Source organism: Lynx rufus, unplaced genomic scaffold, assembly GCF_022079265.1.
Source record: "Lynx rufus isolate CCGP_SWC_20201006 ecotype Redwood Valley unplaced genomic scaffold, mLynRuf1.p SCAF_3, whole genome shotgun sequence".
Classification (NCBI taxonomy): domain Eukaryota; kingdom Metazoa; phylum Chordata; class Mammalia; order Carnivora; family Felidae; genus Lynx; species Lynx rufus.
Window position 1 is genome coordinate 31,063,198 of NW_025814845.1, and position 15,022 is coordinate 31,078,219.

Sequence of the window (15,022 nt, forward strand, 5' to 3'; positions counted from 1 at the left end):
CGCGTCGGGCTCTGTGCTGACAGCTCAGAGCGTAGAGCCTGTTTCAGATTCTGTGTCTCCCTCTGTCTCTGACCCTCCCCTGTTCATGCTCTCTCTCTCTCTGTCTCAAAAATAAATAAATGTCAAAAAAAAATTAAAAAAAAAAAAAGATTTTAGGATACATTTTATCCGCGAGTCTAAATCCTAATGGATTTAAAAATTTTCAGTAATCTCTACACCCCATGTGGGGCTCGAACTCACAACCCCAAGATCGAGAGTCACATGCTCCAACGACTGAGCCAGCCAGGCACCCCTAAATCCTAATGGATTTTAAAGTATCCATTAGCACTGTTGGCACCATAGATAGTTTCTCTCCTTCTGAAATATAACACAGTCCACCTAGTTTTCTATTAATGAAAAGTAATTCTTCAAAATTAGATAAGAAGGTTAAAATTTACAAAGTATGTTTTTTCCTAATCTAAGCACTTTAAAGTAATTCCATGGCTGATTTTTAAAAAGCTACTTAAATATTAATAGGTTCTTTGGTACAGGGTGAAACAGGTTGACGTTTCCCCATGGGAAGCATAAACTATCCACAGCAGAACTCCGAGTCACAAAGCCCAAAGGCCACAGAACTAGCCCCTTCAACCCCATCATACGAGAAACGATTTACCAAATCTCCTCTGCGTAAGGCATCTTGCCAGGTCTGCAACGCAACCCAAACCGCACACTTCCAAAGCACAGATTTATAAACGGGCAGGTGTGCAACACGGTACACTGGACCGGAAATCTCTAGCGTTAGGCAAGTCCAGTGTGAATCAAAATGGCACCTGATGGGTTTCATTAAGGCTTCCTCTCTCATTCTAAATTTCACCAAAACATCTTCAGCTGGGCCTATGCCACTCAGCTGCAAAATATGCCTAAAAATTAGGTGGATTCAAAAGAATGTGTTTACAATACAGATATTTCAGGTGATAGAAATTCACGTGGAGAGATTTCGGATGGAGAATCATGCAGATTTAATTCAAGAGGAAAGCCATGGAGTTAGAAATGCTGGACTCTGAGCGTAAAGAAGAGGCCGATGTCATCAGCATGACTCATGCTGGATTGGCTGAGCCACTTGAGCTGGCTGCCCTGTTGTAATTAAAATTATAAGCACATGAATAAAAATTGTTCCTAAGACAGAAATAAGTCTGGGAATCAGACAACAAACCGTAACCAGTGATAAAGCTAATTATTTAATTGTCACCAGCATTTAAAATGTACAATTACGGCTGACAGCCATTCATTTTATGACTAAAACCATCTGTTATGATCCCTTTTCAATTTCAGGAAATAACTAAATAGTCATCCTCCATTTTTGCTTGACTGAATGCTTTCATTTTCTATTGTCCCCTTCATCCCATCTCGGGCTCTTGTGCTGGGTCAGAGATTCGTCGTGACTCCTCCACCAGCTCTGCCCCCACCACCCCCACCCTGCCCCTTCACATGCAGGCAGATCTGAATTAGCATCTGGCTCCGCAGTACTTGAGGGGAAAATGCCCCTCTGACAAAGGACTGTGGGAAGAAGGATGCCAGATCATGAGCACACAGCACTAGCTCTTACCCTCCCTCTTCCCTCCGTCCGTCTCCATTCAAAGGTGCCTTTTAAAGGAAAAGTCAGCAGACTCCCTCTCCTCATGACTCATCATTGCCAACTACAGCCCGCCTCATCCTTTCCCTTCATTCTTAACCTCAGTGATGTACTGTATGTAGAAAAACAGAGAACTCTCCCAGCCTCCATGCCACCTGTCACTCTTGGATTCTTAGCATCTGACTAGTCTCAAAGTCACTGCGACCCAATCAGGAGGCTAAACCCCAACCCTAGGTTCTTAATCTACCACCAAGACCTCGCCCCAACTCTTTATATGACCCTCATTTCAATCCACCTTCACCAGCTCATTTCCCTCAGCCGAAAAAATGTGCAAATCTCCCCCCGCCCCACCCATCATACAACAAGCAGCAAACCCCCTTACTGTTGCGCTACCCCTTTCCTGTCAGACTTTGGTCTATTTTAAGGCCTCCACTTCTTTTTTCTCCAGGTCACTTTTCAGTCTAGTGTGGTCTTATACTTCTAGTTAGAGCATCTTTTACACTGCAACAGAATTTTGGCTTATGTGTCTCCTCATATACTTAAGCTCTGTAATGTAAGGCTCATCTCTCAGCCCTACTGGAACTTCCCAGAGTCCAGCCCACAAATGGTGGATTGAATTAAATGAAGAACAGGTGCTTCAAGTTCACCATTCCGCATCCCCAGCCAGGCAATTCTCTACAACATCCCAAGTCATCTACTCCTGCTTGTTCTCCTGGTTTAGACCCTCTGACACCCTCATGTGACCAGTAAAATGGCTTCTTGGCTGATCTCTCCACCTCAACCTTATCCTCTCAACCCATCCTCTAACTTCGGTGGGTTTTGTTTTTGTTTTGAGTTTGCTTTTAAAACCTAATACCAATTCATCTCTCTTGCTTAATAATCTTTGCTGAAGATAAACACGTTGCCATGATATCACAGGCTTTTTATCATACAGACCTGACCTCCTTTACTTGACTCCAGCAACCGAACCTGCTGTTGCTAAGAATCACCATCCACCTCAGGTTTCGGTGCCTACATTCATACTGTTCCCTCAAATTTTCTAGAACTTTTTCAGCGTCCAGCACAATAGGTGCTCAAAGGATATTTGCAGAATGAATGATGAGGTGTTTTTGTTTGATATCATATACATGGTGCAAAGAGAACTGGCTGTGTCACCTCAAAAACTCGGGGTTGCGGGGCACCTACTTGGCCCAGTCGGTTGAGCGTCCGACTTGGGCTCAGGTCATGATCTCCCAGTTGGTGTGTTCGAGCCCCACTTCGGGCTCTGTGCTGACAGCTCAGAGCCTGGAGCCTACTTTGGATTCTGTGTCTCCCTCTCTCTCTGCCCTTCCCTGCTTGCACTCTTTCTCTCAAAAATAAATAAACATTAAAAAACAAACAAAAAAACCCCCAAAACTTGGGGTTGAACACAGGCTTTGTCTTGTCAACTCTGTGCCCTGAGGCCCGCTCTTTCTTCTGAACCTCTGTTCTGTCATAAAGAAAACAGAACAACTACCTTACAAATGGCTGTTTTAAGGATTAAGTTCACAGATATAAATTAAATAAAATATGTAAGAATGGTGGGCTTAAACCAACTATCTGAAATAAAAATCATTCAATACACTGCAATTTTTTTAAGTACCAAGTTCGTTCTAAATAGCACCAATTCATACATGACCAACATTTCCTGATCACCTATTGAAATTAATTAGAGATCAAGAATTAAGAATTTGTGGTTTTGAAGATCACTGCTTTCAGTGATACTGGAAATCTCCACAGAACGTCGCTCCGCCCAGTCCCGCTTCTTGTAGGTGTCCTGGCCTCTTGAGATGGTAAACCGCTCATCGTGACTGTGTCCACAGGAATGAGGGTGTTATACAGCAAAACATCACTTTAGAGATTAGACATATTTTCCTTTATATTAGTAACTCTGTGCTAATTTACCGCATACGAGACAAGAGCAGTGGTGTGGGAGGTCCAACAGCTCCCTGGCGTGTGACTACTCACCATGCAGGCGGCCTGTACCGCCTCAGACACGTTACCCGCATTAGGCTCGCACCAGAAAACGTGGCACTCGAAACGCTGGTTCCCGGTGTCCATGATGAAGGCAAATGTATGAACATCCTTCCCGACGCCCATGAAGGACAGGAATCGCACGCGGCACTCCACTAAGATTTCCTCTTCATTCTGCAAGACACATTGGTCAGCGCCCACTCTCTCTGTGAAGCCAGGCAAGAGTTATAAAATAAACATATTCACTTCTTAGATCATAGAATTAAGACTGGAGTGGCCGTGTAGAGACACTGGTGTTAAAAATACATAGCTCGACTGGATTTAGAAAGGACTGTTTTCCTAGAAAGGCGAGTTTCTAAATACGTCCGCAGCAGCCATCATTGCTATGTGGGCGTCTCACTGACATTTAATCCCGCTCTGAGCTACACTCTCCGTGGCAGGCGTGTTCTGTTGCTGTCGGTCCTCTAGGCTCCAAGCCTGCGTGTTCACTGTGGGTAGGAACCCTGCCATGTTTACTATACTTCTTTGGTTTTGCCCATACAGGGCACCCAGTGGCTCAAAACCCATTTGCCCAAGTGAACCCGCTGGAAACCTCAGAGCAACCAGGAGAAAAAGCCATGGGATGGCTTTCCATCCAGTTCTCCTTCCCATGCTAAATACCACGTGGAATCATATTTCTATCTAAAACTGTGTACGAAAGCTGCCAAATCACTTTGTTCCCCACAAACCGGTCCCCATATGGTACCCATATGATGCAGTGTAAAGAAATGTTCGGAATTCATTCTTACGAACACCACGTCCTTTGCAACAACCATATGTAGTTTGTGAATTAGTAAACACATCCAGAATGTTGACTTCTGGATCATTAACATCTTGACTTACTAAATATTCACTCAGGTGCTATGGAACTCCTTAACAGGCAAATGAAACTAGCCTGAGACGCCACGAAGTTTTCTTGGGAGAGACGATGTTTAGGTTGAGATCCCGGTAAATGTTGGGTAGGCAAAGGCGTGGAGCACAGAAGTGCTTGTAGATGCTGAGTCAGAAAAGGCTATGACGTGTTTCAAGACTTAAGGAAATCCAGCCTGGCAGGCTGGAGAGGCAGGCAGGGTCAGTGAGCATCTTACTCCTAACTCCTTTGGAGAAGGTGAATTGGGCTTGAAGGTGACCTCCTAGTGGACAGAATCAGGAGCAGGCCAACAACCTGCGGTCTTTCCGTGGCAGGTGCTTCACAGTGGTGGAACTGAAAAGTGGTAAAGAGTCTGGAGCAGACTGCCCGGATCAAGTCCTGAGCTTGCCACTTCTAGCTGTTGTGACCACGGGCAGTTATTTAACCTCGCCGTGCCTCAGTTTCATCGACCATAAAATTGGGATAATTTGGTTCGAGGCTAACGCTGGCCTCTCTGGATGACCACCGGCCTCTGCTACTATTGACAGAACAAACCAAAGACCCTCCACGACAGAAGCATCTCCTGTGCCCCAACTCCAGACAAATAGCCCAGGTAATCCTGAAGCCTGGAGAGCAGCCAAAAAACCACTCCCCGTAATGAGTTACTGCTAGCGTCATAGTTACCTCTGGCAAATGATTTTAATCTCTTGGGCCCATGAGGAAGAAAGAATGGGGAACACCAGGACAGGAGCTTCTTGGTTCAGAGGAGAGCAAAGTTATGCAGAGATCCAGACACAAAGGACAAAAAGCTGTTTTATAAATGCAGGCTATTTTAATTACAAGTAAGCATAACTCCCTGGAGGTGAAGCCTTGGCTATGTGTCTAAGTTTCATGGAAGATTACTGTATCCAGAGTTTCACTGTAACCCAGACAGGCCAACTGCATCTACGATCCTTCTTACCTTTTCACTGATGACAGTCACAGTAGCATCGGCCACATTCATGTTCACTGACGGCCAATCCTCCTTGTTAGATGAGGTCATAAGACTTTCTATGGCATTGTTCAGGGTATCCATTCCTGTGGATGGAACAGATAATTGAAAAAGGTCCTAAAGCCACTTATCACTCTCCAATGTGGGCCCAAATCACCCAGTAACAGCTACACCCAAAGTGATCTTTTTTTTTTTTTTTTTAAATAGTTCCAGGAGACATTCTATTTGAGCATTTCATTGCTTGGGGGGGGGGGGTGGGAAGCCAGCTTTTTCAATAGAAAGGAGGGCCATGAGAGCCTCCAGAGATGTGCAGTGTGTGATGTCCTGTCTAACTGGACCATGGTACTACTTTCTCTCCAAAGATTCCCCAGCCCCAAGTATATAAATAACACTGAAGCAAATGCTACCTTTTCCTAAGCAAGGAGGCTGGGAAAAAGGAACTGAACAGAAGCCAGCAACTGCCAGAATACTCCGATCTTCCTCCACCTTACTCTGCTACTTGAACAAGGCCAAGTTTGGAAGGCCCTGTACGTGAATAGAATGCACTATACCAGGGGGCCCTTTCGCTGAGTGTTCCCACACCCGTTTTTTTGTGGCAGTGTGAGGGGGTAGGTCAGATAACAACTTTGAGATATAATTCATCTATAATTCACTCAAAGTGTACAATGCACTAGTTTTTAGTAAATTCACAGAGGTGTGTAATCATCACCACAATGAATTTTAGAACATGTTCATTTCCTCAAAAAGGAACCCTGTACATTTTTGGGGTCACCATCCATTTCTTTCCAGCCCCCTAGTTCTAGGCAATTACTTACTTAATTTAATTTCTATCCCAAGAGATTTGTCTCTTCTGGACATTTCATATACATGGAATCACACAGTATGTGTGATTTGTAACTGGCTTCTTTCATTTAGCATATGGTCTTCGTGGTTCATCCACGTTGTAGCATTTATCAGTACTTCATTCCTTTTTTTTTTTTTTTAGTACTTCATTCCTTTTTTTTTTAAAAAAAATTTTTTTAGTACTTCATTCCTTTTTTATTTATTTATTTATTTATTTATTTATTTATTTATTTATTTATTTATTTATTTTAGTACTTCATTCCTTTTTACTGCCAAATAAAATTCCACTGTATGGTAGCATCACATCTCATGAATCCATTTGTAGTTGAGGGACATTTGTTTCTACTTTGTGACTATTACGAATGCTGCTACTGTGAAAGTGTGTGTGGACAGATGTTTTCATTTCACTTGGGTATGTGCCCAGGAGCAGAACTGCTGAGTCAAATGGTAACTCTGTGAACTCTGGAGGAAGTGCCAGACGTTTTCCCAAGTGGCTGTACCACCTTACTTTCCCCCCCGAGCAGTGCATGAGGGTTCAGGTTTCTCCACAGCTTTTTCCGCCCAGGAAAAGGGCACATCTCCCCGCCTCCTTTCAGCTCGGTATGGCTAAGCAACGAAGTTCTGCCCCCGGGGTGGGAGCTGACTGCCGTGTGTGCTGCTCTTGGATCACACCTTGGAAGGAAAAGCATGAGGGCTCCCTCAGCCCTTTCTCCCCGCCCAGAGGCCAACGAGGACTGAAGCAGAGATGGCCCCAGGGATGGAAGGCCCACTTGAGAAGGGCAGAGCCCTGGCTCATGCATCTCTGGCCTGCTGGGTACACCAGAACTATGTGTCTGCCTTGTTGAAGTCCTTGTATTCTGGGGACCACATGACGAGCAGCTTATTAGCCTGCCCTCTTTTGCTCTTTTGATTGGGACTGTTCATGTGCTGTGGCTGGTGACAGTGCAAGGGCCTAATTCAAGCCTAGGAAAGGGAGCAGAACAGTAGATCGCACCCGTTGGGGAGGGTGGACACCTCCCCCAAGCTCCCGAACACTTGCACAGTGAAAGGACATAAATGTTTCACATACCGACGGGTTTGTCTACGGGTAACATGCCCAAGTACTGCACGTGGAACTTCTGGACCAGCTCAGTCTTTGGTGTTGGAAAATCTACTACAGGGAACAAAAGCAACAGATCTTTGTCAGTGGTTCCAACGTACACATAAAACACAGCCACCACCTGTGCCACAACAGCCTGTCTCTAGAGGGAGAAGCGGCACACCTGCTCTGGGAGAACAGCGGGTCTTCCGCCACACACAGGGGCTCTGTCAATCAAAACCCCATTCAACTTTCGTTTCTCAGCAGGGAAGCAGGAACAGTTAGTTCTTGGTGTCTTAAAGCTGCTACTGTCCTTTTCATGCTAAATAACAGTTGTTGATGTCCTGTTAGGTGGTTGATGCCCAGAGAGAATTTACTCACAAGGGGCACAGAGACAGGAAAAATAACTAAACAGAATCCCCCCAAATATCAATATATATTTTTTTATTTTATTGAGGTATAATTGACACACAACATTATGTTAGTTTCAGGTGTCTAACACAGTAACTTGATACTTGTATACATTGCAAAACCATTACCATAAGTCTACTTAACATTCATCATCACAGTTACAAAAAAAATTTTTTTCACATCAACCCACATATTTTTAAGCTAGCTGGTTCTTATCCCAGGCTGTACAGGAGTTATAAAATCACTAAAGACAATATTCCTTTTTTTTTTTTAATTTTTTTTTCGTTTATTTATTTTTGAGACAGAGAGAGACAGAGCATGAACGGGGGAGGGGCAGAGAGAGAGAGGAAGACACAGAATCCGAAACAGGCTCCAGGCTCTGAGTGGTCAGCACAGAGCCCGACGCGGGGCTCGAACTCACGGACCGTGAGATCATGACCTGAGCCAAAGTCGGACGCTCAGCCGACTGAGCCACCCAGGCGCCCCAAGACAATATTCTTTAATCTCGTCCTTTTTTGTAGCAATGAAACTCATCCTGGCCTTTTGTGCCTAACCCTATTGACACAAAATGAACTCTGCGCACAGGAGGCTCCCTGGGGCTGGTTCAGTGTGTGTTTGCTGGGTTGAGCATGGTTTTTAAGGAGACTAGAAATGGCCGGGAGCCCTGTGAGACCTTCTGGCTCTTGACTAGGATGGACAGCACCATCGTGAAGACAGCAGATGCACTGACCTACCTTGCAAGGGAACGTCGAGATTCACATTGGTTCTTTCCTGTAAGGAACTGCAGGCCAGGGCTTTGGCATTCTTCCGTTCGGCCATAATCTGAAGGGGGGAAAAACACACTGTGGTTTGTGGTTACAGACGCCCTGCCTGCAGCTATTCCAGCCAGCAAAGGGTCTGAGTGGACTTTGCTTCCAAGCTAAGCTGGCTTTACATACAGTCTACTGCCTGACTTCCCACCCCCGTACTGCACACATGGAGAACTGTGCTCATTTTCCCCAGGGGTAACCGGTGAACGACTAGCCCTCAGAGCCCCCTGATTGTTTGGAACTCATTCCTCCACTCACCTGGCTCCTACCTCTAGTGAAACAACCCAAACAAATATCCTCTGCTGGCCCACTGAGGTCAGTGAGACATGCACAGTAACGGACTTTTCCCACTGCTTCTGAATGCTGGCTGTTAGGTACCCTCTTCCGGGCCCTGGGGATAACGAATGAGTTCAAATCCCACCTTCGCTACTTACTAGCTGTGTGATCTTGGGCGAGTCACCTGACCTCTTGTGTCTCATTTCCTCTTTGCATGTTTATGTCCCCAGTGATAAGGTTATGTCAGTTTTGTCAGTGCTCAGCAATATTAGCTGATCGGGGTTGTTATTCTTAAGCTGTTCAATCTGTCAGCTGCCTACCACACTGGTTCTCTTCTGCTGGGGGCACTAACATCTCCTTTACTGAAAAGTCATCACTTCTCACTTCTGTTTACACAGTGCTGGTGTGGCTTAGGAGCCCAACCTTCGATGACCCAAAAGGTGACTCACACCTTCATTCCCAGCCCAAGCTTTCTGAAAATTCCAGACAGAACGAAAGTCACTTCTTCTCCAGAGCTCCACTCCACCCTTGTCTCGGCCTGTGCCTGGGACAGCAGGCAAGGAGGCGGCTGAGTTTAACAACATCAAATTTTTACTGAGCACGTCCTCTGTGCCAGGCCGTGTTCTGGGGGCCTTACACTCCCCAAGGACAAAGATTTTTCTTTTCTGTTTTAGTCTCTGCTGTGTTCTTAGAACAGTCCCTGGCACGTAAATAGTGTTCAGCAGTGCCTGTTGCAGAAATGGAGGAAGAAAATGGCACCTGGGGAGTGTGCTGTAATGCTATAACAGGTACAGCCGGGCCCAGGCTTGTTGATGCACCAGTGTGAATCTGGGCTGGGATAAACAGTGGTGTCAGGACCAGCACCCATCCTGTAAGTCCTGGTCACCTGCATCAGAGCAGCAGACTGGTCCCAGCTCCTACCCCCCCCCCACCCCCCCGCCGAGGAAATGTGGCTGGCACCTGCTTTGTCCCTGTTGCCCAGCAGTGGCTACAGCCTGGGCATGGCTAGCTCAGAGGGGCTGTAATGAGGCTGGGTCTTGACATCCGCCTCAAACCAGAAAGGTGACGTCCAGCAGAGGTGACGGTGAGGTCTGGTGTTTAGATTCAGTAAGTAAGTTTGGGGAGTAGAAAGGCCTGCCTGAAGGGCATCTGTGACAGTGTCCTGGGGACCTGGCTAATCACTATCTGAACACAAGACGGCAGGTGATATGGTTGCTAAAAATATCAATCACCCCAGTATTGCATCTTTGGAGGTCAAGGGACAGAGTGGCCCATGGTCTTTTCTCTACTGGCTCACCCTTAGAACACTGTGTTCATTCAGGGGGAACCAACTACAGTACGCTCAGAAGCGGGTGAGGGGCCTGGTAACCACGTGACCCAAAAGAGATGGGGGTGGGGGTTCTGGAGAAATGAGGGAGACAGGACAGATACTTGTCCAGCACTTCTAAATGTACAGGTACAGTTCACAGCTTCAAATGTTTTAAGTAATAAAGGGCTTCCCAGCAAACAGACAAGATGGAGGCATCTTTCCCTGTTGCTACAGATTTCACATCTCAAGTAAATACGCGGAAGTTCTAGAGAAGAGGACTTCAGGTCTACACAAGAAAGAACTCTGTAACAGTCAGCGCTGCTCATTTTAATAGAACAGCCTCCTGAAAAGTAGGGGGCCCTGTGGATGGAGGTCAAAGGAGGGACCAGGCAGAGGGTGGGGATGTTTCTAGCAGGACTTCTCTGCTGGAGGGAAGGAAGGCTAGTCCCGAGATGCCCGACTGTCTGTCCTCATTCTGAGGCTCTGTGACTCTGGTTAAGGAAGCAGGACCTCCCCAGTGTGAGACACTGACCACGGCCCTGCCTCACAGCCGGTCAGTTTCCATGAGCAGCTATGTGTCCTCCTGGAGTCAGTGTGGGTTCACGGCAACTCCCGGCTGCCTGCATTTGCACAGACACCCTCCCTTCTCCCTGTGTTTACTCTCCGATCAGGGGGCCCTGTCTTTGGAAAATCTGCCCTGACTCCTTTCCCCCTTTTCCCAGTTAGGCTCGGGGTACCCATCTCTACCACCTTGCCCGTCACTGTTCTGCCCACCTACCATATCCTCCAAACTGTGGGAGGGTCAAAGGCTCTGCTCATTTTGTGGGTGGAGAGCCATTGAGAGCACCACCTGAAATGCAGGAGTACTTTTCCTGGGCTAAATACATGGTTTGCTCGCTTCTCCCTGAATACAATGCAGGCCCCCTGCCCCTGCCCCCTGCCCCTGCCCTTTCACGGCCCCTTCCCTGCTCAGGCAGTGAGAAAAAAGAGAGGGACTGACCACAGTGTCCTGACCTGCCTTACCTTGGAACAGATTTCGTGGAGACTTGTGGCAATGGCTTTTGCTGGTGTGTCACATCGAAATACATGACATTTCAAAATTCGCGTATCTTTGTCTCTTGCTACGTAAGCAAAATCTCTGTGCAAACAAAATTATCAGTATGTTAGAAAAGGAAACTTTACCAACACACTCTCTAGTGACGAATGTTAGCTGAGCAAGGAGCCGGTATGTCAGTGGTAAACAGAGTATGCGAGGGCTAAAAACAAAATGTAAACTTCAATAGCTACCCCAAAATGGAGGAGCAGTTTCATGGATTTAAGAATTCATTTCTGGGGCGCTTGGGGGGCTCAGTCGGTTAAGCATCCGACTTCGGCTCAGGTCATGATCTCGCCATTTGTTGAGTTTGGGCCCCACGTCAGGCTCTGTGCTGACAGAGCCTGGAGACTGCTTCGGATTCTGTGTTCCCCTCTCTCTTAAAAATAAACATTAAAAAAAAAAAAAGTTTTTTAAAGAATTCATTTCTGAGTAAAAGAACTACAATGTTTCCCAAAGTTAGTGTGCTGAACTCCTGGAAACTCTTACAGCCCTTAATGAAAAACCGAATTCTTGATGAACTTTCTCTCTAGTGTAACAACAAATACCATGATTATAAAAGAGAAAAGGGGCTTGAGAAGAGCATGAATGTGCATGAGCGCTATTATGACAAACGCAGTGGTACAGCAGAGGCAGAACAATAGGGGCTGATGGGTAAACACGTGCACGGAGAATGCGCTGGACCCACAGCTGCAGGAGAAAGCGGACGGGCAGTCACGGGCTGGGCTGTGACACAAGGAGACACCACAGATTGAAATCCCGTCAAAGGCGTTTGATTCTGTTAAGCGCGGCTCCCACTCCAGAGCCCGGGGTGACGGCGGCAGCATGGCACTCTATATCGTCAGCCCAGCCACCTCGGTGGGCGTGCAGCTGGTGCTGCGTGTTAGCATCTGTTCTGCTGATGAAAAGGATATCGACTGTGGCAAGACCTGGCTTCAAAAGAACCGGGCCAAACAACCAACCGTACAACTAAATTTCTTACTGTTCGTACTGGAGGACAGTGGTTTAAAGATCGAAGTGTTTAAGAACAATACTCGCCCAGATTTACCCCATCTGGATCACAACGCGTTCTTTGTGTTTGTTGCTTAAGCCAGGATACTGTCTGTAAATGTAACCACACATGGATTTATTTTTAATGGTTCCTCTTAATAAAAGAACTGGTGGTCTTTTCACAGACCATGACGGCCGCTTTCTTCTAGATATCCTTGGCTTCTTTGGGAAGGCACAGGGATCTACCCACTGGAGGCCACTGGCCATCGTGGAGATGTGGCAGAAAAGCCTCCCCTGCATCGCACGCCATGTGCAGTGGGGGCTCCCGAACCCCGACCCCAGGTCAGGGCACTTCAGCCTCAGCCTGTCCACACCTGGCTTCAATACCTGCTCCCCCCAACCTTCTCCTTCCTCCTGTTCTGTCTCAACTGGTGTCCCCCATGCTAGAACCAGGAGGCCTTCCGGACTCCCCCTCACCCTCTGTACCCAACCCCTGTGTTTGTTTGGCCAGTTTTACCTCCCGAAAAACATCCTGAACCCATCGCCCCTTGCCAGCCCTACAACCTCTCGGGCATTCTCAGCAGGTCTCTGCTCCCTGCCTTTGTGCACACGGTCTCCATGCCCTTGTCACCACGTGGGACCCGGAGATGAGCAGATCACCCTTCCCAGTGCTGCGGTCACAACTTATGCACGTGGCACTTAGCACCGGGTACCATCGGTGTCTGTGTAGGAGCGTGTATTCCCCACAAGTCATTAAAGCTCTGTGAAGACGATCTGTGCCTTATTCATCCCCAATATCCAGTCCAGGCCTGGCCATATAGGTACCGAGTGTTCCTTTCTCTTTCCGGCATGGGGCCTGCAGCACGCATCCTGATCTCCTGAAGGGTGAGCCGGCCCTCAGTCAGAGGCGTCAGGCTACACGGCAGTGGGCTGAGGGGTGGGTCTGGGTAAGGCGCTGGGCCCAGACTGAGCGATGAGCACAGTCTTAAATTTTTTTTTAACGTTTATTTATTTTTGAGACAGAGAGAGACAGAGCATGAACGGGGGAGGGTCAGAGAGAAAGAGGGAGACACAGAATCTGAAACAGGCTCCAGGCTCTGAGCTGTCAGCACAGAGCCTGACGTGGGGCTTGAACTCACGAACCGCGAGATTATGACCTGAGCCGAAGTCAGACGCTCAACCAACTGAGCCACCCAGGCGCCCCGAGCACAGTCTTATTCTACACTGTGTTCCTGATGCCTTTCCATTCTGGTCTCAACCACCATCAAGACAACACGGTACAGTAAAACCTTGGTTTGCGAGCATGATTCGTTCTGGAAACATGCTTATGATCCAAAGCACTTGTCTATCAAAGTGAATTTCAAGAACCATTGGCTCAGTTGGGATCATGTGACATTCCGCGTCATGTACTACTTGTATTGCAAGACATCGCTCCTTTATCAAGTTAAAATTTATGAACAATGTTTGCTTGTCTTGTGGAACGGTTGCAGAGCAGGTTACTCGCAATCCAAGGTTTTATACTGTATTTAAAAAAGAAATGAGAGAGGGCCTCACTTTTGGAGACCATGCTCAAGGGAAGCCCTGTTTCTAGCTCCCAGCTCTCTGGCTTCTTTTCTTTCCGAAATGGATCCTAAAGGAATATACGCGGTGTCTTACCATGCACAACTGTTTCCCTTCAAAATTCCATGTTCGGGGCACCTGGGTGGCTCCGTCGGTTAAGCGAACAGACTCCTGGTTTCAGCTCAGGTCATGATCTCATGGTTCGTGAGTTCGAGCCTCATGTTAGGCTCTGTGCTGACAGCCCAGGGCCTGTCCAAGATTCTCTGTCTCCCTCTCTCTCTGCCCCTCCCCCTGCATGCACGCTTTCTCTCCCTCTAAGTAAATAAATAAAGTTAAATAAATAAATAAAGTTACGTTCAGCTGCGGTCAAATCTGTTTGGTTCTGTGGTCACCAACAACTCTGTGGATTTCTACAGTTCCAAAATTTGTCGCCCCTACTCTCCCAGCATCCTTATTCCAGCCAAGGAGCTCTCCTCTCTGCTCTGGAAAGGCAGGTCCCCACTCATGGCATCTCTTCTCACTTGGCGACCGCTGGTGTCCCTGCACTGTTAGGGGGGCACTGCTCCCTCTACTGCACGGTCCATCCAGCTCAAGAGCCTGCTGGGTGCCAGGACCTTGCTGGTGTCTAAATGCTTATTATAGCATATAAATTCTATAGCACAAAGGACAGGAGCTTGTCACACACTACTTTTTGTAGTTCTTGCACAGATCTAACGTGTCTGTTGTCTCTCAGAGATAGTAAGGCAATGTCAGAGAGCAACGTATCGGGATTCAGGCAACCCGGATTCCAGTCTCATTCCTGAATCCACTGAGCTATACAACCTCGGGCATGGAGTCTAGCCTCATCTCTAAGTGAGAGAGTTGGATTAAAAAAAAAAAAAAAAAAAAAAAAAGGTTTCCCAGGTTCCTGTCTGGCTCTGATATTCTATGGCATAGCTTCCAAGGTCCACCCTGCTCTTCAGGACTGCTGGCTGGCCGGCAAGTGCTGCAAGTGCAAGGTTACCACCAAGGAGGATGAAACAAGCCGTTATCAATAAGCAATGGATCATCCTATCAAACTTCAGCTCCACGCCCTCTGTTCTTTAATATGCAACCCCTCAGGAGTAATTTTTAAAAAAAATTATTATTATTAATCTTCATTTTCTTCTGGCTTCAGGGAAAGTGATTAA

The 15,022-nt window shown here is 47.0% G+C and overlaps 1 protein-coding gene across 1 annotated transcript in view; it reads right to left on the reverse strand.

Moving 5' to 3' along the window:
- APBB2 (amyloid beta precursor protein binding family B member 2) overlaps positions 1-15,022 on the reverse strand; it is a 382,196-nt gene that overhangs the window by 2,253 nt on the left and 364,921 nt on the right. The window contains exons 12-16 of the mRNA XM_047091376.1: positions 11,234-11,348; positions 8,551-8,638; positions 7,397-7,480; positions 5,455-5,570; positions 3,599-3,778 (exon numbers count right to left, since the gene is read on the reverse strand). Of these exons, the coding sequence (XP_046947332.1) occupies positions 3,599-3,778; positions 5,455-5,570; positions 7,397-7,480; positions 8,551-8,638; positions 11,234-11,348 (583 nt within the window). The remainder of the gene's footprint in view (positions 1-3,598; positions 3,779-5,454; positions 5,571-7,396; positions 7,481-8,550; positions 8,639-11,233; positions 11,349-15,022) is intronic.